This window comes from Poeciliopsis prolifica, unplaced genomic scaffold (genome assembly GCF_027474105.1).
Source record: "Poeciliopsis prolifica strain line A6 unplaced genomic scaffold, Auburn_PproV2 SCAFFOLD061, whole genome shotgun sequence".
Classification (NCBI taxonomy): domain Eukaryota; kingdom Metazoa; phylum Chordata; class Actinopteri; order Cyprinodontiformes; family Poeciliidae; genus Poeciliopsis; species Poeciliopsis prolifica.
Window position 1 is genome coordinate 174,689 of NW_026562436.1, and position 23,570 is coordinate 198,258.

The 23,570-nt window shown below is 36.2% G+C and overlaps 2 protein-coding genes across 4 annotated transcripts in view; both read right to left on the bottom strand.

Moving 5' to 3' along the window:
• Nucleotides 1-3,935: 3,935 nt before the first annotated feature.
• tpm2 (tropomyosin 2 (beta)) lies at nt 3,936-18,926 on the bottom strand. Of its 2 annotated transcripts, XM_055060798.1 has the most exons (9): nt 18,676-18,926; nt 12,368-12,493; nt 10,910-11,043; nt 10,480-10,597; nt 9,787-9,857; nt 8,214-8,289; nt 7,677-7,739; nt 5,025-5,094; nt 3,936-4,293 (listed from the first exon to the last, which is right to left on the bottom strand). In XM_055060798.1, exons 1-9 carry the CDS (start codon nt 18,787-18,789, stop codon nt 4,211-4,213), a joined length of 855 nt encoding a protein of 284 aa, XP_054916773.1. In that variant the 5' UTR covers nt 18,790-18,926; the 3' UTR covers nt 3,936-4,210. The 2 variants fall into 2 exon arrangements, with proteins under 2 accessions (XP_054916773.1, XP_054916774.1); XM_055060799.1 differs by lacking the exons at nt 12,368-12,493; nt 18,676-18,926 and adding an exon at nt 11,541-11,687.
• Nucleotides 18,927-21,775: 2,849 nt separating this feature from the next.
• Nucleotides 21,776-23,570, bottom strand: part of tln1 (talin 1) — a 66,114-nt gene continuing 64,319 nt past the window's right edge. For both annotated transcript variants that reach the window (XM_055060594.1, XM_055060595.1), the window contains one exon: nt 21,776-23,156. In XM_055060594.1, coding sequence (XP_054916569.1) covers nt 23,022-23,156 — 135 coding nt within the window. In that variant the 3' untranslated portion in view covers nt 21,776-23,021. The remainder of the gene's footprint in view (nt 23,157-23,570) is intronic.

Sequence of the window (23,570 nt, forward strand, 5' to 3'; positions counted from 1 at the left end):
AATGCAAATTAATACACATTTATATATTTATGGTACGGATGGAATCTGTAAAGTATTGAGAGGACTTGAAGAGTTTTATGTTTGATTCCAGAGATGTCTATAAACTGGTTTTATTTATACCATCAAATAGATTGGGACTGGATTTAAGTAGGAAGGTTTACAAGGAGCTCTTTAGTTATAGAAAAGTGAACAAAAAAAGGGAATAAACCCTTTTTACATTTTGTCACAATATAAAACCAAACCTTAGTGGGTAATAACAAGCTGGTAAGAAGGCTGGCTGTGAGAGTGTAGAGCAGCTTTAGTATGTGATCCCTTGAGAAAGGCTCATTTTTGGAGAATACTGCACCAACATATGTGTCTAGTATAAAAGTCAGATTCTTTTGCTTTTAAAAGCACAAGTCACTAAAATATAAGTTGTAATGTCTCATTTATTAATTTGTTTTAAAAATCTGGTGATTATATGCACAGTACAGGTCAGACTGACATTCAATGACTGTGCCTCTGCCTGGCCAAAAAAATAGGCCAAAAATAGGTTGGACTGTCTGTAACCTTGATTAAGGCAGGCATTCACTGACTTATTTCCAAGTCCAAGTTAATGATATGTATTGTATTAATTTTTCACCCAGATCTTGCATTGCTGATGGTGGAGTCTGACTGCTGTACAAAACTTTCTCCAGCAACTCCCAAAGATTCTCAATTGGGTTAAGGTCTTGACTCTGCAGTGGCCAATCCTTGTGTGAAAGTGGCTCCCTGAACCACTTTCACAATTCTAGCCCGTTGTCATCTTGAAATATGCCAGGCTTGTACAGTAGGCAATAGGTGTAATGGGTAATCACTTCACCTGCCTCTCTTCTTATCTTGACAGAGCTAATGCTACTCCTATACTGAATGTGAAATCACCGACAGACTTTGGAAGAAGACCGGACCCTAAACACCACCGACTGGACCAGGCACAGGGCTACAGAACTACTTTTCTGTAGTTAATGACACATCAGAGGGACATTTCATTCAGTGTTTGATTTATGAAGCTGAAGCACAAACACCAGCTTCTACTACCAACTCTGTCCTCTTCCTCCATTTAGTCCGCCTCATCTTCATTACCTCTTTTGATTTCTGCTGGAGGAAGAAATCATCCAGTTCAATTTGAAAAAGCTTAAAGATATTACTCATTGCTGCTTTGGCTGGATGGAGCTAGCGCAGTCAGACCAAGTAGGAGTCATTTACCAAGAACGCATTGCAATGTGATCAACATGACATCAGTGTGACAATATTTTATTAAAATGTATAAAAATTAAACAACCTACTGCATTATTTTAAAATTAGAATGAATATTTCTCAAAGTATTGGTACAACTAATGGATTCCTTTAACCCTTGTCTGGTGGATCAAAAGCTGTATTCAAAAAAACCTTAAACTATGTTTTTCCAACTTAAGATTGTATGACTTTTCCTAAATTGACCCCATCTGTAGAAAAAGTGATACTTTCTGTCTTGTCTGCTGAGTACCTCTAGGGTACCAAGATTGTCTTGGGTCAAAGTATTATGGTAATATTTTGTTACCCAAAGTAGCAGTACTTACTTTGGGTAATCACCCAAAGTGATCACCCAAAGTGATTACCCAGAAAAAAAAACACCAGAAAAAAGTTCAAAGGTCACACACAGATTCACTCTTATACATACACACCTACACACCCACAAGACTGGTTTAAGCTAATTATTTTAAACACATTTAATGAATTCAGTTTTTAAAAAAACTTAATATATTGATTTGGATAAACATAGTAAATTGAATTGGATACACATAACTTGTGTTGGAACTGTCTTAACTGCCACACTCAGGCATGTCTTCATATTCTGGTATTTTTAAATTGAATTGAGTTGAACTGATAAATAGATTGTTTTGTCATGCTAAATAGATTTTGGACTTCAAATTAAAGTAAGCTGCTATATTTTGGGGCTTCTGGAAGGGCTGGTCATTTTTTCCCTTCACATAGAGCAAGGGAAGTAAACAGAATGTTAAGATCTTATAAGGGTTAAGAAATGAGAAGCAACTAATTGCACCAGTTGGATGCAATGCTGTCATCTGAAACATAATCTTCCATGCAGTAATTATCCAATAGGATGCTCACACATATTGCTTATTTAAAGTCAGGTGGCGACTTTATGTTTTACTTATTTATTTTTTTACTTTCTTAAATAATATTCACTGGTTTTCTGAAAAAAAAAAGAGTTACCGAATTGTGACTTTAGTCATATATATGTTTATTTATGATTGTTCAGATCCTGATACACTGAAGGACATAGAGCGAATGACTGTGTTTAAGGCTATGACTTGACTCTTTGGGTTTCAAACTCTCATGAACCCTTTTATAGATGATGATCTTATTTTATAGATCCTATTTTATAGATCATATATTGAATCAGTGTTGACTTTTTCTCTCCTCTGTTGGTTTGGAAATTTTAGTATTAGGCCAAGAAATGCCCTTAGCAGAGTAATTCATATCAGTATTAAGATCTTAATGCTCAATGCTCACTTACAGAACTGTTTCAATAAACAAATCATTAGAAAACTAAAGCCATAATAAGGCTGATACTTCTCATCCTTGACATGCTGAGTTCCAGTTTCTGCCTTATGGTGTCAGACTCAGACTTCCAAGTATAAAAAGCAACAGGTACAAGTTCTCTTTTGTTCCTACAGCAATATCTATTTTTAATGCAGGACAAAACAGGAGGATCTGGTGTTTGTGGCAACTGTCAGTCATTGATGAAATACACTGTTGTGCTTTTTCCGTTATGTATTTCTTGTCCTTTTGGTATGCTTTATTTTTATTTTTTAATCTTTGATACTTTGTCTTTTACTCTTTTGTACAAATAAATCTGAATCAGAATGTTTAACTTTTCTTGAAATATTTTTGAACATCCTTATGGTTCGATTGTTACCTAAAGTTCAGTTTCACATGATTTACCCTGAATTCAATAGTTTGAAATCTTGAACATAGTCACCCGTGACCCGTAAACAGGACATTGTCCTCAAGCTTTGCAAACTGTCAGATGCATTAAATAAGCATTTGCCTTAATCACACAAGAGTCAAATCAATGTAACACACTTCCATCTCAGGAAACAAAAACATGCTGCTAAACTCTCTGGGAAATAGTTCCCACTCTTGTCTTTTTCTTCTTTCAGTTTTTAACTGCTAAGCTAAAAACTTTAGTTTATTCAACTCTCAGAGGTTTGACAAAAATAATAAAAAGTTAACACAACTTGTGAAAGTTTATTTTTCACATTTGGGTTCGAAATCTAAAACTTGCTAAAATTATTTGACTTGAAGAGTAGAAGATAGTAGATACAATTAAATGCTGCTTAAATGTTTTACAGTGTATCAGATGTGCCACAATGCAGCCAAATTTTACATTTTTCATATATAAATCTTTGTTTGATGGGATATTATTTGCTCAAGTTAGCATCTAGTTAGCAAGAGTTTCAGCTTTAAAAGAATTGGATCAGAGTGTGTACAGTACTGTAATCTAGGTTTGATCAAATAACTTTAGGTTTTGATTCACTAAATCAAAGTTAATTCTGATTAATTAAAAACCACAAATAGCTCCTTATTCAAGTTCTGAGTAGTTTTCATACAGATGCTAACTTTAGTGCTGTTATTACCACCAAATATGAAATTCAGACCTAACCAAACAAGACTAAAGAGCCCCATGTATAAAACCATCTGGGTTTTATACATGGGGCTCTTCACCTTATCAACATTTCTCACACGTTTTTCCCATGGTCAGACAAAAACAATGATGAGAAATTTAGTATCAAGAAAACCAGTATCTGAGTTGTGGCCATCTCACACTAATTGGACGTTATTCTCTGTACTGCAAAGTTAATGTTAGAATGTCAAGTCAAACAAAAAGAAGGGAAAATTGAGAAAATAAAGAATTTGAGAAGAATAAAAAGTTTTATTACAGAAAGGAGGGGGAAGAAGATTTAAATAAATATGAATGACATTAACTCCAGACCTCAGGACAGGTAGTAGTGAAAGAGGCTGTAAGTTAAAAGGAAAAAAAGAGTAGAAAGAGGAATAAAGCCTGAATTTACTGCATTGTGTTTAGAAATCTTCCAGCCAATAACAATTCTGCAGAACAAGAAGAGACCAGCAAAGCAACAGGGGAAAATGGAGAGGCAAAAGAGGAGAAGAGGAAGGGAGGAAGCTCCTACAGTGTAGTCATGTCGTTGAGGGCCAGGTCCAGCTCCTCACTGAGAGCCTTGCCCTTCAGCTTCTGAGCATACACTTCGTCTGAAGAGGACATGGAGAGGAGGACAACACAGGGAAAAATGGGAACACGTTGAAATGAAAGAACGGAAAAGAGAAAAGAATAAAGGTTTAAAAAATAACCAACTTAGCCACATCAAAATAAATCATTCACAAGAAGGATAAGGATAATATCTGGCACACCTTTTAGATGAAGTTGAAATCAAACAAATGCTAAATTCAAAAGACTTAAATGAGACACGTTTATGACACGCAACGGGCTGATGTTAACCTTAGCTGGCAGCTGCTTTAGAAACTGATCAATGAAACACATATTGTCACAGTCCTGCACAATATTAGAAAATTCTGCAAAGACAATAATAATGCATATTTTATCAGGTGCAAAATATGCCTAGAATGTGCCTAACCCTCATCCAAACAAACACTCATTGCACATTGCTCATTGGTTATAATTTATGTTTTTGTATAAACATAAATTATAACCAAAAAACATCCCAAAGCCTGGGGCTCAGGGTTTGGGTCCTATCAGAAGTAGTATTTGTTGGGAAAATGATCCTTACAAAAACAAAATCACACACACACCGACTGTCAACTAAAAGGGGAGCTAAGTATTTCTATAGCTTAAAACCAATCATCTAACAGATTGAGAGTTATAGCTGCAAGAGCTGCCTGCAAAAACAAGGGTAACTGGGAGGACTGGATGACTAGAAGGTCTTATGGACACACTGACTGAAAGCAGACCTGTTATTACATACCTTCTAGATCATCAATGGTTTTCTCCAGCTTAGCCACAGACCTTTCTGCAAACTCTGCCCGGGTTTCAGCCTGGAACACAAACAGTTAATTACCCACAGTAACAGCAAACTGAGCAAAAGCACTAGAACTAAACCACCTGGCATATGAAAATGACATGTAATGTGTCAGTCACAATAACGTCACATATTAGTCAAAGTCACACACTCATTTTCATAGAGATGAAAGCAACACCATCTTCTGCAGAACTAAGAAAAACTATTTCTGAATTGGTAACACACCAATGGAACTTGATGCACAATCTCATTAGATTGTGTGTGTTGGTGGAAACAGTTTCCAAACATTTTATCTTTCTGGTTGAATGGTAATAGAAGCCCAAAGGACTTCTATTGTCAGTCTTACCATCTGATGTGTGAAATAATCACGCACACAAAAATGTGCTGATCACAGTAAATTTAGGTGATCTCTGAAGATTGAAATTTAACTTCGGAAACTCCATTTCCAGTTTTTTCTTATGCATGTTTCTTTCCAACCTGAAACCTAATCATTCTAAACGTGGACTGAATGTTTTGCTGACATGATAATAACCCTCTCTGTAGAAGACCGTTATAAAATATATAGCTACAACTTCTTTACTTTCTCATCATGCAAAGCACTGGTTCTCTTTGCCTTACAACACACTCAGTTATGGAATCTGACTCCCTGTCTGTGAGCCAGTTGTCTTCACTGTCTATCTAATAATTAATTATTGAATTGAAATGAATTAATATTAAATGAAGTTTTAATTAAAAGAAAATTAAATGTGAAACGAATTAAAAGCGGAACATGAGCAATTCTAAACAGGGGCCAACAGGAGCCAGAGCCCCTGTTATGTCCTCTGTACTGAACAGATAATACTAAATCAGTTTCTTATGATGATATGTGTCAGTAAAGAACCCATAATTGGTACCTTGGACTATTTTCAGTTTTTCCCTTCACAGTTTTATTCTAACTATGGGTTGCACAATTTACTATTTTTTAAAGTCAACTACAATGTGATAAAAGTCTAGTTGATGTCAACTAGTTGCAATGACATCATAGCAATAAAACTGAAAACTTACATGCTTTATTAGCTTTATTCAGGGTAAATATGAACAAAAAAAGACTCTTGTACTAAATTTATTATGCAGAATTATAAAAACTAGGAGCAGATGCATTATCCCGCACTTACTAACCTGCAGCAGAGAAGAGGTGGTGCAACAAATTGCACAAATTTGGGTCTGATTTTGAATTTTTTTCTCTTTACATTGCTAATAACAGCTATTGAATTCAATGAGCTGAATATCTGAAATAGGTGCTAATGAGCTATCCAATATACTCACATTGGATAGCTGCACTGATAAGAATCAAATTATTACACTGACCTCAAGTATATTTTTGGAAAATTGCTGTGTTGCAATGTGGCCGGTCAATTATGTTTCAGTTAAGGTCTTCGATTATGGGAGGCGCTTATGGTCACTTGTCCACTTGGATATGTGATCCAAGTGGACAAATGACCATAAGCGCCTCCCATAATCGAGGAACGTTGATGCCGTTCATAGCAGTCGAGATCCAGGCCCAGAAGCAGATGAAAGCCAGAGGCTAGGATCAGAGACGGAGCCGGGGCCAGAACCAGCCGGCATGGGGAGCGTCAGTTGCTTGTCAAGGTGTGGGAGGCAGTTTTGTGGTTCAGATGGCCCACATGTGGAGGCGTCGCTTGATCAAACCTGGGAGCATAAGCTGAGATCTGTGGGGGCCAACCAGTTCATGACTGAGGGAGATCTGCACCAGATGGAGGTCCAGGCCAAAGGGGGCACACGCTCGTGTAACAGTTCTTGGGCTGCCGCACACTATCCCTAAACAATCACTTTAATAATAAATGCCTCTGAAGGACTTAAAATGCTTCTTGTTATGTTGCGGTCATCAGAGTCGAGCCGTAACAAATTTACACCTCCTAGTTCATTCTTTCATCTTCTTCCAAAAATATTTTTTTGGGCACATAATTGACTGTTAGGTTAATTGGTCTTTCCAAATTCTCCCTGGCGACCTGTTCAGGGTGTACCTGGACCCCACCTCTTGCCTGGAATGCAGCTGGAGATGGCTCCAGCTACATTCCCTTATCCCCCTAGGGATAAGGGTGATTAGAAAATGGATGGATGGATGGATGGACATAATTGCGACTTTATTATTGTCTTCTTGTAGGAAGACAATGATAAATCCTACAAGTTCTTGACTGGTGTAAAAATATCAGGTTGATCATACAATATCATTTATGTATATACAAAAACATCACTTTCCATTTACTTTGTAAATAAGTTTTTAGTTTCTTTCCCCTCCCCCCCTACTCCTCCCCCCATCCTCCCTCGGGATAAGGGTGATTAGAAAATGAATGAACGTAATTGCGACGAGTTGACTAGCTCCATAAAATGCATTTTACCATCATCTTTGTCTTATTTTCACTTAATTTCAATTTCTTCGTTTAGACAGCTAGAAATAAATCATCTGAGAGTCCTGCAGAAATATACACACATTTATATTTGGGCATATGTGGCTTAGGGGACATGTTTGAAAACTATTTTCGGAGTATTTAAACTCAACCAACAAAGAGAGAGCAATAGAAGGATAAATATTCTCACCTCCTTCAGCTTCTCTGTAAGCACTTTAATCTCTTCTTCATACTTGTCCTCTTTTTGTGAGTACTGAAATCCAAAACAAGAAGTTAAACAAAAAAGTTTTGTGGAGTGACATTTCCGGCCTAAACTTGAACATCAACAGAGAAACAGAAAGAAGGCTTTCAATGTGGCAAATCCTTCATCTAGATCTCTAATGACTTGAATACCTAGAAAATTGAAGAAAATAAGATGTTGAGACATTAAGCTGGGAAATGTTACAGGCATACTATTTAAGTCTTTTCATTATACTTAATAACTTCATATATGTATAAGTATATTAACATAAATGTGACCAGGAATTATTTCTCCCTCATATGTTGATTTTTGTCAGCATTTCACCACATTTCTATCACCAACCTAACATAGACCAACCTCACCATTTTTCTCTGGTGATGTTGTTACCATTTTAACTCAACCAGCAATGCAGACGTTGCTCTTTGGTGTTTTGCATGTTTTTTATTGACCAATCATGTCAGCACCGAAGTCCTCCTCTCACTGTACCTTCTCAGCCTGGGCTTCCAGGGACTTCAAGTTGTTGGTGACATTTTTCAATTCTTCCTCAAGGTCAGCTGATTTACTGAACAACATAGGAAAGAAGAAAAGCACCAGAAGAAAAGGCAGTGATTTGAAAGGCAGAAACAGGTGAGAAGCTCAAACCAGAAGCAATTTGATGGACCAAAAACATTTTTACATGTCAAAATTTTGATATATGTCACAATAAAATAAAATATTAGATACATTTGTCTGTTACATTAAGAAGAATTAAATGATATTGTCTTTGGAAACAATGGATATAATGTTTAAGGTCCAGCAATATGCAAAGGAACCATAGATTCAGTAAACTATCAAGGAGTCTGGAGAAAAATGTTACATAAATATTCAAAATAAATCTAATAAACATTTTTGGTGACCATTGGGCAAAGTATAACATACAAAAAACAATCTCTGCTACACGTTTCAAAAAGTTCATGCTCTAAATAAAAATAAGTTTTGTTGAGTAACACCACTTAATAAAATTCCTCATAAACATTAATTTATTGCAGTGGCTCTCAACGCAAGTTATGTGTTATTTAAATTATAACTTGTTAAGCTGCCTTATTTTAAAACCTTTTCTGGTTTGCCCATGTCCTCGATCATGGCTGAGAACATGTAGGTAGAAATAAATGTCTTATTTTGAAAGTAACATTTATAGAAAATATTCTAGACTTTTCTTAGATCAGGAGTCTCAACCCAACCTCATACCTCTAGGACTTTCGGCCATCCCAGGAGACCTAAAGAGCCTCAGCAAAAAAGTAATATGTACTCCTTAAAATCCTGCAGTAGATATGAATTGATTTTGGCTCTATGTAAATAAACTGAGTAAAACTGATCTGAAAATGTCTTTGTCAGATATTGAACAAAATATGTCCATATTTGTAATTAAATGTTTTAATAAAACCATCTTAAATTAAATATAGCCGTAAGAGGAAAAACAAAAATAGATTAATGAGCTGGTGTCTCAAATGGTAACCATTTGTTATTAAAACTAAATCTTCATTTTGTCAAAAATATTGTTTGATGAGAACTTTTCATACAGAATTAAAATATATATATATATTAATACCAGACAAAATTATGAAGTAGTAAGGAAAGGATGGAGAGGAAGAGAAAACATGCAAATTAAACAGAGTGACAAGCAGAAGGCTAGTGCAGGCTGCATCAAATACCTCTTCCTCACCGCACATCATCAACTTCAAATTCTGGTCCATGAGCCTGAGCTCCTGTTCAAGCTCCCTGACTCGCCTAGGGGTTTAGTCCATGATGGGGCGAGGCGTCAGACAGGAAACAAGAATGCATTCATGCTTTCATGCAGTGACACATTTCACAAAAACACAACAAAACATGTGAGACTGGTGCATTTTTGCATGTTGTTCAAGTGCAGGAATGCAAAAAATTGCTACAAATACACAATCAAATCACCGAATCAACCTGCCATTTATAGAAACAGTTGCTACCGTTAAATTTTTATTTATTTATTATGTGTGTGGCTACCATAATCAGATCCAATTGGTTTGCAGGTCATGATGATACTTACGCCTCAGCCACCTCAGCGCGCTCCTCTGAGCGTTCCAGATCTCCCTCCAGAATCACCAGTTTACGTGCAACCTGCAAATATATTCAGGCCCTGATGTCATTCCACACAAAACCTGCTCGTGTCATTGAGTATATCTCAACTCTGACCTTTAGAACCAGTTGTTTACTGTAACCTCATCCTGATCAAAGTAAATAAGAAGTTATATTCTATTTACTAAATTTTAAAAACAGGGTAAAAGGGAAAACTGTCCTCTTTTAATTCTAAAGTTTAAGCCATTCTGTTAGAGATTTGCTGCTGTAATTTGAATCTTTATCCCATTCTACATCAAGACAGATGACATCACATTTAACTCTTTAAAAGACACTTTTAACACTTGCTGGATGACTCATTGACTGTAATCTGAAGCACAGAAATTGTCTGATTCACATGCCAACTGATGCCAGAAGAATTGAAGTTGGAGGTATTATGTTACTATGGTACTATGCTCTTTAATTGGCCGGTGGTTGAAGTTCATCTTGTAATCAGTGGGTTGTCGGTTCATTTTTGTGTTTTGAACCATTCAGAGGTGGACTTACTGCGGTGCTAGGCCTTTGAGGTATTAGTATTTCTAAGTGATGGAAAATTGTAATTCCATCTTAAAATGAAATCCTTTGTTAAACTCTCAACAGAAAGAATATGCAGAATTAGTCCCACCTCTTCATATTTACGGTCCGCCTCCTCAGCAATGTGTTTGGCCTCCTTCAGCTGCATCTCCTGGATTTCCATTTTCTCTTCATCTTTTGTTGCTCTGTTCTCTATCACCTTCATTCCTCTGAAGAGAAGGACAAACAAAACGGTGGTCGGGTAGGATATGGTGCAGCATTTTCCAGCTTGGCATAAATCTCTCTAATGAGAAAAAAAACTAAACATTTCACATTCTGTCAGACAACCAGCTGTAGACACACTTTTCTTACTTGGTGTTTTGTTTCTGATTTTATTTGTAGATGAACAAGTGATGCAATGTACTTTCATTTTTAAACTATTGAACCTGACTAAATATTTTGTATTGCCTGGTTCCAGATAAATAAGTTAAAAAAGCAAAAGTAAAAAATAGTGATAAAAGGAAATCAATAGGAAGCTCCACCTCTCGCTTTCATCTGCAGCTTTCTCTGCCTCCTCCAGCTTTTGTAGAGCAGTAGCTAGCCTCTCCTGAGCTCGGTCCAACTCCTCTTCCACCAGCTGGATGCGTCTATTCAGAGACGCCACCTCTGCCTCCGCCTGCAGGAACAGAAACACTCTGGGTGTAAGCCTCAGTAAAGAACAGTGATCCTTAATAACAAATAGACCCTGATCTCCAACAAAAGCAATATCCTCCAAGAATCAGTTTCTAACCTTTTCCTCCTTATTGCTGAGAAACATTCTGAGCAGCTCACCTTTGGGAACTCAAATGTCTGAACAAAGGAGATGCCTCTTTACTTATGTTAAAGACCTTGGGCTCTTTCACGTTGACTTTGTTAAGTTCAACTGAATTACTAATAAATTGTCTTTTCAGAATGTTATTGTAAACTAAATATTATTGTCTCATACTGGTAGCAGATCATGAACTAAATTCGCAATGACAAAATTAGATTGGTTAGACCATTTGAATTAAAATTATTAATGATCAGGTCGAATATGATCTTGGCCCTCAAACCTAATGGCGAATAAATGAGCGAGTGGCCGAGCAGCGCCCCCTGGAGGCCGGACAGTCCGGCCCGGTCCAGCCCGATGGTTACCCTCTCTCTGGCCTGCCTCTCCATGTCCGCCTCCGTCTGGAAGAGTTCGGCCCGGTCCTCCGCTTCGTAAGCCGCCTGTTGCAGGTTCTGGATTTTCCTCCTAACAGCGTCTATGGATGTTAAGGTCGCCATTCTGTGAAAATTCAGTCCCAAGTTTCTCAATGGCGTCACGGCGTTTCCATGGCAACCGCTCCGGAAACTTCCTCCGTTGTAATTTCAAAATAATGTTAATACAAATTTCAAAAGACTAATTTTTAAGTTTAAGTCACATGAACTATATTTTTGATTAGGTTGGGAAATTTGTCATTATATGAGTCACACTTGTAATTTTTGCCTCTAATTTACAGATAACCAAACCTCTTAAAACGTCCATATTTTTCTGCAAACAGTATAATTCCAGTATTTTATTGCAATTCAAATCAAACTGATAAAGGGTTATTCATTCCAAAGGAAAATCGCACAGATGTTGTTGCAACTGGCACTATCTAGACTATCAGTGTCCTCCTGTATGTGTCTGTCTTATTCAACAAGGTTATGATGGTGACCTTGGAATGTTGACAGTATTGTTTGTTCTGATGCCATCTGTGCAGCTGCTGTCCACAGCAGGAGGAATCTACAGTTTTACAGGAACTAATCGTTACACTTCAGATATTATGAGAAGTTCTGTGGAGGTAAACAGGAAATAGTCAAAATATGTAAATCATGCAGAGCTGTGTCTGTAACCAGAGTCCTGCTTTTTAACAAAAGACTAATTTAAGAATGTGCACTAAACATTCAGTAACACTTTACTACTTGTCTGCAATCCACTGTACTGTACTGGCACTCACATCCGCAGCCTTTTTCTCTGCTTGCTCCAGCTTCTCCTGGGCATCCTTCAGAGACTCAGAGTATTTGTCCAGCTCATCTTCTACTCCTTTGAGTTTCTTCTGCAGGCCCAGCAGCTCCTCCTCCAGCTGCAGAACAGACACACAGACACAGACAGCTGCCAGCATGATCAAAGGGTTTAGAAGATTGCATTTTCAGGTATGGTTTTCTACTAAAACTATTTTATTTAAAATCTTCCAGCAGAAGAAACTTAAAATCAATGTTTAAATTAATAAGATCAGATTTTCAATTGATTTCAGTTTTCTTATGCATTTTTAAGATGAAGTTTGATCTATTTATTGAAATGCATATTTGATTTGCAGTATCTTAAATAGATAAATGAAAGCTTTTTTACCTTTTGAAACTATCTTTAAAAAGACCGTGTATGATGCTCAAATGTAAGTTTCTATTTTATTATAAATTTGTATGTTACAAAAATGTATGATGCTTCTATGATGCAACAGTTTTATTATGGAGGTATTAACATTTAATAATGTCTTAGTAAGGTGGCGTTTAGACAAATGAAATTTTTCCTTTAAAATAAAATATCAATATTATTATTGTAGTAGAAAACACTTAATGATGGATCTGTAGGATTGTATTATGGAACTGCACAAAGTGGGATAGACAGCTAAATAAATCAGTAAACAATAACATGCATTGTATGGCACATATCCAGTAATTTTTTTCAATATACTGAAACATTCATGATGTAGTATTCTATCATTATTGCCCAGTGTTTCTCATTTTCATGAGAGGACATCCTATGGCTTTTAGGAAGAACAGCTGGCAGTTTAAAACTCTGACCAACAATGTATCTTACAGTGTCTATCAGTAGTTAATTGGTCATTTAATTACCTGTCAGTGTTCAGTTACAGTTAATGTAATTCTCATGATTTACACTGGAACGTGTTGCACAGAGGCAACATTTAGTTTTGCTTCAAGGAGTCCAGAGTTCTGTCAATACGATGCACAGACAATTGTGTTTGATAGAGACATAACATGTGACAGATGGGCAGACTAAATCAGCCAGTGGCTCAGCCAAAAAAACTACATTATGCAGAATTTAGTGTAACTTTTTCATCAAATCTGTAAACTAAATGACTCCTTCCCAGTGGTGGAATGTAATGAAGTATGAGTAGTTTATTACTGTAATTAAAGTAAGTTTTTTCATGTGATCAACCTGAATTGATCTTTTGAGAGTGCTTTCTCGAAATGTTAGCTAAATCATCGGTTCTTTGTTAGGAGTGTCTGGTTGCCCTATTTTTAGTCAGACAACTTCTACTTGAATGTGCAGCTAAAACAGCACATTGTTTGTGTTTAATTAAAACTTCCAAATGTATAATCATTCCTCTTTTATCATACCATTTATTGCTGCAGGTTATCCCTGAAATTCTGATGAACAGAATCTAAAGTCTGAGTGTGAACTGTGTCACAGAGCGAAAACATAAATCAAACATAAATTTTCTTGCAGCCTTGTGTATTAAAAAGGCACAATTGATGTATTTAAAAAAGATATAGAATATATACAAAGGCACACTAAATGATATTCTATTGTAGAGATTAAATTCAGCAAGTTCTTTTTAGTATTCTTACAAGCAAGTACTGGCTTTTGCTAAATAAAATTATTTCATTAATTCCAAAGGGAAATTAAATGTTGTAACTCATTAACTTAAATTCTTCAAAGAGTTATTGAATGACTGTTGGCTGGAAAGATCTCATGCAGCGATCTGTACTGCACTGAATCTGAAGAAACCTCTGACTGAAGATGCTTTGCCTTCCCAGAGCATCTTCTCATGAAGAAAATTAAACAAGCAAAAGTGTTTTTGTGGTACTTTTTGGCAGAGTACATCATCAGTGCTTGATAAGTGCTTTCTCCACCACTGATCCTTCCTAATGATTCACGTCTGAACCAGTAGGACGAACTATGATGTCTGTGGAAAACCCAGAGGCAGAGTTAAGCTTAGTCTGTCTGTTCTGCCAGTACATTATGGGGAATAGAATAGAAACTAAATAGTTTCTATTTTATATTCTAAAGGAATATAAACGCAGGCTATGTGATACGAGAATAGAAGTTTATCACTGCTTCTTGTATGTGTGACTTCTTCACACAGCGAAATAGTTGAATGTGCTAATTTGGAACGTTACATGGAGAAATGGGTTCATTGATAATCAATAAATAAAATAAATAAATAAATTAAATAAATAACCAATAAATATTTATTTATTATTTTTTATTTATATATTTTTTCCTATTTAATATGGAAAAAATGGAAAAGGAGTAATGGTCCTGATTCATCTTCAAAGAACATGCATCACACTTCTGTGACCATCAATTACTATTAACCTTGATTGAAAACAGTGAGAGAAAGTTAACATTTTAGCCACTTTTCACCAAACTACAGGCTAAAATCTGAATGCACAGCAACAAATAACAACGGAACCTTCTTTATTTTATAATTCAAATAATCCGTTTCACAAAGATTGATGTTAAAATCTTGTTTAGAATATTACCATCTGCTCTAGATTTAATTTGTCCTTTTGTTGACCAGCGACTCATCTCAAAGACAGTTGCAGCTTAAAGAACTATAAAAAGCCTGGGGTAAAGTAGAGTTAAAGGCCTGGTGACAATGTCCCAGAACAAATGTCCTTTCTATTTGAGCTGTGGCATCCTCCCCCAGCCTTCAGCCATCTAAGGTTTCTGCTTCCCAAATAAAGTCCAGCCTCCCTGACATACAGCAACAATTCAAAGAAGGTGGAGGTCTGCAGAGGGAACACAGAAATAGACGTTCCAGATTTCAATACTCCTAAACAAAGAAATGCAGAAGTGCAGGACCTCTTTTGACTTCCAGTTGGATTCCTCTGGGTACAATGACCTCTGAAGTTAAAGTAATGTCACTTATAAATAAACTGTTAAATGATCTTGTCAAATGCAACTAAGTAACAGCCCCAGCCGTAATCCGCCCTCTGGACGGTGGCATAATCTCTTTAACCAACCTGATGCTGCTGCTGCAGATGAAGCAGCATAGAAATATGAATGGATTAAAATGTTGCTTAGAATGAATGGATTAAAATGTTGCTGATTTTTAAGCACTGAAAAAAGTGCTTAAAATCAGTGAGATTCTGAGTGGATAGACTGACCCAACTATCACCAGCTGCAGTTGACAAAATCTGTTCATCTTTCAGGCAGATGATCCAGGGCGTGAAAACTACAGAGAAAGCACAATCCAGTCTGCTTGTGATGTCATGCACATCTGAATCTTGATAAATTATCATACAATTATTTTTGACAATTTTGTCTTGACATTCAGAGACAAACCTTGAGCAATGTTGAATGTTTAATAATGTCAGCATTTGAAAAAATGACCAATGAAAGCATAGCAATAGCATATGTGATGATGAACACTGATTGGCTCAGAACAGATCATTAACTACTGAGGTCAGAGGTCAGAAGTTTATTATTTAACTTCCTGTTTCTAAAAGGCACCTGAAGAACAGCCCATAGGGAAGAATCCTGCTCAGGTCTGTGTTTCTAAATCAAAAGCAAATCCATTGAACAGTTATTATGACTGCAAAGATTACAGTCATAATGGAAAAGAATTGTAGACCTCGTTGACGTCAATGAAAACAACTGAATTAAAAAAAAGACCCTGGCTGATATAAAGCTGCTCGCTACTCTATAATTGTGGGCTATAAACATTGCTCTACTGCACAAAGCCAAGCTCCTAAACTGGACAGTCAGGTTTGCTGTTAACTTGTGCAGTTTTGAATTATTTTCTTTCTAAATTAAGAAACAACAGGGTTTTATGTAAAGTTTGATAAAAGGTTTTTCAGTGCATGTCTATTCTGTAAAGTGTCAGTGTGGTTCAGTTCACAGCCTGTCCTCATGCATATGACCCACTGAGGTGGGTTTGGTGATCAGAACCAACAAGATCAAACAATGAGAGAATTCATGTTTTCTCAGAGCAGATCAAATATTAAGCAATCAGTATCAGTACAGTGAAATAATGGATGCATAAACTGATGGTGAAAAAACCATCATGGTACCTTTCAAAAAAACTGACACAACATAATAGCCTGGTCCATCATTCAGCTTTTTTGGTCAGTGCTTGCAAACGGTGCTAGGAGCTGTCCTGCCTCAAGAGGAAGGTTAGGATCAGTTTATCTATCGGCCTGAAAAGATTCTGATGTCCACATAAAAAGAGAACATAAATAAGACAAAGAGCCTTTGTGTTTCAGGTATTTCAACAATGTTTGTATATATTAATTTGTCTCATCACAAGCTCATAAGTTCACACATCAGCTACCAACATATGATGTAAACTACCAACATTTCCTTTACCAAACAAAAGTCATCTTACAAATTCCCAAAACATCTTATACCAACAAACACATCATATAAACTACCAACTCATTCTATAGAACCTGCAGGCTAATCTATGATGATGTATTAGATGGTTGGGTGACAGAACCTGGAGACTGACTCATAAGCATTGATCAAAAACAAGGTTGTTCCCAACCAATGCAGTGAGTTTGACAGGATATGCTTGGAGGAATGGAATTTAACTATTGGTAATATGACCTAGCCAAGAGGTCTTAAAATTGGCAATATTTTCAACTTATTAACGTGTGAAAATTAAATGCCATTTCCAAGTTCATCTGATCTCAGTGTTTTGGGGGAATCTGTTGTGCACAGCATGCAGCTGTATTATGCACAAAATTCAATTTTTTCATAAATTGTTCAAGAAAAAAAGCAAATAATGATTTTTTCTGCATTCATTCAAGAATTATAAATAAGTCTGGCCATGGATTTGTTTTCTCTATGCTGCTTCAAGGGGGGAATCATCTTTCCCTCAAGGACGAAATCCGGTATCTTGGTGTCTTATTGAGGAACGTTGGCAGTATATGGAAAGGCAGCAGACTCATCCACAGTAACAAACCCTAATGAAGATAGCCTTGTCTAAAAGCAGTTCCTGATTTTACAGTCTGTATTCTGACCCTCACATAAGATCAAGAACTGCTGTTTGTGTCCAAAAGAACAAGAACCCAGTTACAAGCTCCTGAAATCAGCTTCATCCACAGAGCAGCACAACACTGCTCAACTAAACAACAGAGCAGTTCTCTTATTTCAACCGGTAGAAGTTAACAGAAATATTAATTTTGGGTTCTTTGTTTCGTACATATTACACATACTTTTCATTAAACCTACATTTGTGTTTTTGAAAATAGTTTTTTTTTTTTTATTGATCTGGCTAAATAAAAATATTTAAATGTCATATTTTTATTAGCTGTTAACAGAAAATCATCATAATTGACATAAATAAACCCTACCTAAAGTTACTACTTATCTATATGAAGTTAATCAATTAAAAGGATTAGAATTATTCACTTTTCTAATAATGCTCTAACTTATTGAATGGGGATGTAGAATTAAAATCTCATATTTTAATAAAGAAACAAATTTAAAAACAATCATTTTGTGGGTTTTTTCCCCAGTTTGTAATATTGGAATTTAGAAGATAGAAATTGATGACACCCAACCTGGAAGAGCCAGTGACCAACTCTTTTTTAGCATAATGATTTGTCAGTTGACTGTTTATTTAAATTTGTCATCTTTGTTACAGAGTTAACTTTATAAATGGAATTCTAAGGATGAAGATACAGGATGAGGTGTGCAGCTTGTTCGCCTCCAGTCAGTAAAATTCTATCTCAAAGATGAGGCTCCAGAATATTATAGCCTACATCAAAACTCGTGATGAGGGCTCTAATCTCATGTTTTGAGATTTATGTTTTAACAAATGCATAAAAAAAGTTGCGACCAGAATCTTAATCTCGTTCTCTTGCACTGTTTGAAGGTCTTTCAAACGGTGCAGGCAGAAAAAAAAATACATCAAAGTCCCCAAATTTTGAGAATCGCTTGAGTCTCTGACAAACTGCTTATTATTGAGAGAAATTGAATTTTGATGCTTCCAAGATCTTTTGGTACAGTGTTAAGAAGGACATCAAAGTTTTGGCTGCTTCAATGTTTTACTGTTGGATTTCAAGAGTCTAAAACAATCTTTGTTTTTACAACTACAGCCTTTAAAATCTGTCACATGCAGCTTTCTGTCCTTTGCTTTCATGACAGTTTTGTTTGTAGATCAATAGAGGAGGCATTTTCCTGCAATATTTCTTCACTAATATTTTTATGCTGATATGTTCAGCAGAGAGTTCACAATAGACTGTGAAGATGCTGTTTTTGGTGTGAAACAAAGTTTCTTTTTAACCCCACCTGTTTGCATTTGTCCTCGGCTCCCTTCTTGTCAACCTCTGCTTGTTCTGCCCGGTCTATCGCGTTCTCCTTATCCAGCTTCAGCATCTGCATTTTCTTCTTGATAGCCTCCATGGTTGCCTTGCCTGGCTCTCAGCAGAGCAGAGAAGAGGACTTGGTTATCCGGATGTAGACAGACAGGAGGACAGGACCCGCTGTGAGGATGTAGACTACTGAGACACTCTGGAGCAGCTTTCGGATGGACACCCCCCACCTCCACCCCTCCCACAGATACACCCGCTCCAACCACATAGTTCAGCACCAGTCATTGTCCATATTTAGACAGCCAGCGCTGCCCACTGTGTGTGAGAATGAAAAAGATCTGATGTGTCATCATTCAGTGTGAGACACAGCTGCACAACTTACATCCTGATAAACTCCACACCTTCCTTTGCTGCTCCTCTAATTAATGCGAACCTTGGCTGGTTTGCAGCCCAATTCTCCCATTCTCGATTCATTTCAAAGTATATGTACATATGTAAATGTCTGGACAACTTTATTTTTGCCTTGACTTCTGAGTCCATTGGTCTTGTTTTTATTATTATTATTGAAGGCTATTAGAGTGAAAGAGCTAGATGAAATCCAAATCAGACTTTTTAGGGGTTTTTTTTGTAAAATATTCAATTTCTCATTTTCTGCTTTCTTCACTTTTCAGCTGTTGGCTATTTTGCATTAATCTTTTGTATAAATCCTAATGGAATACATAGAGGTTTCTAGTGGTATAGTTATGTGCAAAATTATTTCTACTCTTGCAGATTTAAAATTACTTCTTTTTTTTTACTTCACCCAGACTACAACAGATGAGACATTTTAAGAAAATGATACAAAGAGCATCAGATTTAAAAAATAAAATTATATATATAAATGTCCTTCTCACCCACCACGGGTGGTTCTTATCCTCTGAGCCTCTACCAGAGGCCTGGGAGCTTGAGGGAGTATCTTGGCTGTGCCAAGGACTGCACATTTCTGGACTGAAATGTCTGGACTGAAATGTCTGATGTTCCTGGGATCTGATGTTGTTCCTGGGATCCTCGGATCATCGATCCAGTTTGGGGGTGACAGCCCCGAGGGCCCCGATGTTCACCTTCCAGGCCCTCTCCAGTTCCTAATTTTTTTCATTTTTGAAAAAAGTTTGATTGGACTCATTGATTGTTTTTCTTACTTATTCAATTTTAATTTGTCCAATAACGTATCTATATCTCAAAACACATCAACAATTCAAACAACTTGACTGAAAAGATACAGGGGTTTAATTATATTCCGTGTGTCTTACACACCAAATTAAATTACCTCTTCAATCATCACAATTTATAAAATCTAAAAACATATCACTTCTTATATTTCAGTCAATAAAGAGAAACATAAAAGGGAAAAACTATTCAAAACCAAAACAGATACAACATAATTTGAAGTTATTTGCTCTTCTGACCACCAAATATTTTGTTTCAGAATCTCTAGTGATATTTTCACTATAACATTTATGCTTTCTGGGGCATGCCAACGCCCTGCGCCACCACAGCACGCCCCACGTTTGGAGGCCTCAGTCCTCGACGGGGATGTCGCGGGTTCGACTCCCGGTCCGGATGACCTTTGCGGCATGTCTTCCTCACCCTCTTTCCTGTCTGCCTATAGTCAAAAATATGAGCCACGAGTGCCGCAAAACTCTTCGGAGAAAAAAAGTGATCAAAAAAAAGAAGTTTATGCTTTGATAATCATTCCATATTTTTTTAGTTGTTTATATATTTACAACCATGTCTTAAATATTTTTGATTTATGCTATGTGAATACATTTTAAAAATTGCATCCGAACAGGGAGTAAGCTGAATTTTACTCTAAATATTATTTGCATAATTAACTAAAGCATATTTCATAATAGCAAATTTAAAAAACATTGGATTTGGATTTTTACTGCAACCATATGACTTGTTTTTGTCTTTTATTGGCGTACTACTTCATGTGTAAAACCCCTTAATTCCACACAATGATTATATCAGCATAAGTGAACTGTAAGGAAAGCCTTATAATTGATTATACTTCTAGACCTATAGAAAATTGCTATTGTTTTTGTGGTCTTTTCCTATGCATTTAAAGTTGATTATAGTCGATAATCACTAAAAATTGTATTTCTGTCACTTGTTCAATTTCCGCATCACATATTTTTATAATCATGTAACCCCAATAATTTCTTTTGGATGCTCCCTCTATATATTCTCAAACATTAAAAATTACAGCTCTCTGTCCAAACTCTGCGAAATGGGATGAATTCTTCTGGCTCACTCCCCTCCAGATTTTAAAGGGTCTTTGGAGCTGCCAATGATCAGGAATTTTCACATCTGAAACTCATAGTTTGAACTTTTGAGTCCAAAAACACTGCTGCATCAACTACTAAGAAGCATCAACGTCCGTCTTCAATTGTAGCAACAGATGCTTTATTTAGCCATCTTCTAAGTTGTCAGAGTGTTAGTGGCAGTCACTGCTCCAACAACAGCTGTTCACTTTATTTCATTTATGAAATCTTCTGTTTTTTAAGCTTCCCTTCAGATCAGCAATAAACTCAAACAAAAACTTTGTCTTTTTTAAATTTATTCCATCCAAAACCAAACTTCAAGCTACATGGCCTACTCTGACCTCAACCTGGCTGAAATGTAGAATAAAAAATAATTACTTTATCAACTGAGTAGGTGAAAAGCAGATACAATAATAGAATAGCAAACAATTTAGAATCAAAAACAAGAGGCAGACAGCATACCTGACCACAGTATTGTGATGATGCACATGGGAATCCACAGTTCAATAGGAGAGGAGTATGAACTATGGTGGCCTGTGATTAGATCCCAACATCAAAGAGAGTAAAAACAAATACTAAGTGCCATGAAACACTGACTAAAAGAAACAGGTATCATAGAGACAGGATGTGGTTAACTATATTAATCTTTTTACAATAAAAAGAGTGGTTTGGGAAATTTCATTGGTTAATTTCCCAAACAAGTTTTTCTTAGAAGAAGTCAGAGGATAACTTGTGTCTTAAATGAGAGGAAAAAAGTAAAGAAGCAGATGTGAATAATTTCAGTGAAAATAGGCTTTATTGTGTATGACAGTGCCCATTGGGTAGAAATACTCTTTACCTGCATTCCAACAATAAGTCAAATCAAATCATAGTCTATAAAAAAAGTTTGAATGATGAATGGCTGAAACCTAGGCATGGCACACTGGATGGTTAGTTTTAAAAACTCCAAAGGAAATAAAGCCACTTCTACTTTTACTGAGTAGAGTGATGAAATTATTGCACTTTAGGAACAAATGGCATCAGACATTTATACTTATCTTAAAAGAGAGGACATCTTTTAAGCACAAATGTTGCTCTTCTTAACAATGATTTATGTTTCTAAAAACAGCTGAACAAGAGCGTATTCGTCCAGATTTGTGTCACACCTCTGGCAGACATGTTTGGCACACATTTAAGTGGAATGGATCAATAAGTATCAGTCCAACACACATCAGACTGATGTGAAAGTTTTGTACATTAAATATATGGCTTCATACTCACTACACCAACAAGTTCTCCAATCAGATCCTGGTCTAAATACTAACTGAAGGATCACATGTGTTGAACATATATTCTTTTAAAATTACAGATTTTTAACTAATCCATTTAAAATAGTCTTGTTCTAAACTATAAAATTCAAATATTTAATTTTTCTTATAGTTTTGTACAGTAAAAAGAAAATACAGAAAATGGCAGAAACGTCTATTACTAACATATCAAGACTCTTTGGAAGTGTGTTCACACACAAGAAAATGCATCAGTATATCTATATATATATATATATAGTTTAGATATCTAAAAATAAAACATAAAAATCTGCTTAGGAACTTTGCATAGATTGTCACTGCAGGATAAGCCTGACATAATATTCCATTTTCTTAGCAAAGCGATGTAACAGAGTCGAAGAGAGAAGGGCAGAGGAATGAACTGGTATGGCTTCCTAAAGCCTCACATCAAGATCACAGAAGCATGAAAAAGACTCACTTTCTAAAGAATATAAACATATATAATTAGAAGCATACATAACTTAATTATCACGTGAAAGCATATGTCTCAGTATAGGCAAACATTTATCATCACTGTCATGATATATTATTTAGCATATTTTTGCTCTACTGTTAAAGCATTTGGATATGTTACTGTAGACAAGAAGTTTGACTTGCTGTTGGAACTGATCTGATCTGAATCATTAGGTCCTGAGCGTTTCACAATGACTTGCGTAGCTGATTTGCGGTTTGTTGGCACCATCCCCCCCACACTCTCATTGGTCCTGGCCATCCTCTCTCAGCTCTGAGGGGAGGAACTTGTACTGCTGCTTTCGGATCATGGCCAGCTTATTCCTTGCCTCCTCCAGTTCCCTTTCTTTCCGCAGCATCTCTTCTTGAGCGGCAATAATCTGAAAGATCCACCGGAGGTTATGAGAGCAGCTTCAAACTCACAGATCAATCAGAAAATGAAACTAGTGACTTCTAGTAACTAGTAACTTCTAAGGATAGCTTTGAACTTAGCCATATACTATAGCTAATATAGTACTAAATAAACAATTACTGAAATCCCAAACTTTCCCAACAATGCAAATATTACTTAAATATTACTTAAATTTTTTTTTAAGTTATCATTTTTCATCTTCAGGGTGAGCCAGTAACACACAACTTCCTGATTCCCTGGGGTGTAAAATGAGGCTTACTTCTTTTAGCCAGGAGTTATCAACACAGTTAGCCAAGAACATAACTGTGGATCAATACTCATGTAGTGACACAAGGTTAAAACATTTTCATTTAGCTCCATTTTCAGATACTGTAAACATCTG

Excerpts from the sequence above, each read along its gene's own strand:
- tpm2 (XM_055060798.1), bottom strand. The coding sequence starts at position 18,789 with ATGGAGGCTATCAAGAAGAAAATGCAGATGCTGAAGCTGGATAAGGAG. Across the intron at positions 11,044-12,367 it reads CAGAGAAAAAGGCTGCGGAT|GCGGAGGCAGAGGTGGCGTC; the intron begins GTGAGTGCCAGT and ends CTGTTCCTGCAG. Across the intron at positions 10,598-10,909 it reads GCTGCAGATGAAAGCGAGAG|AGGAATGAAGGTGATAGAGA; the intron begins GTGGAGCTTCCT and ends CCTTCTCTTCAG.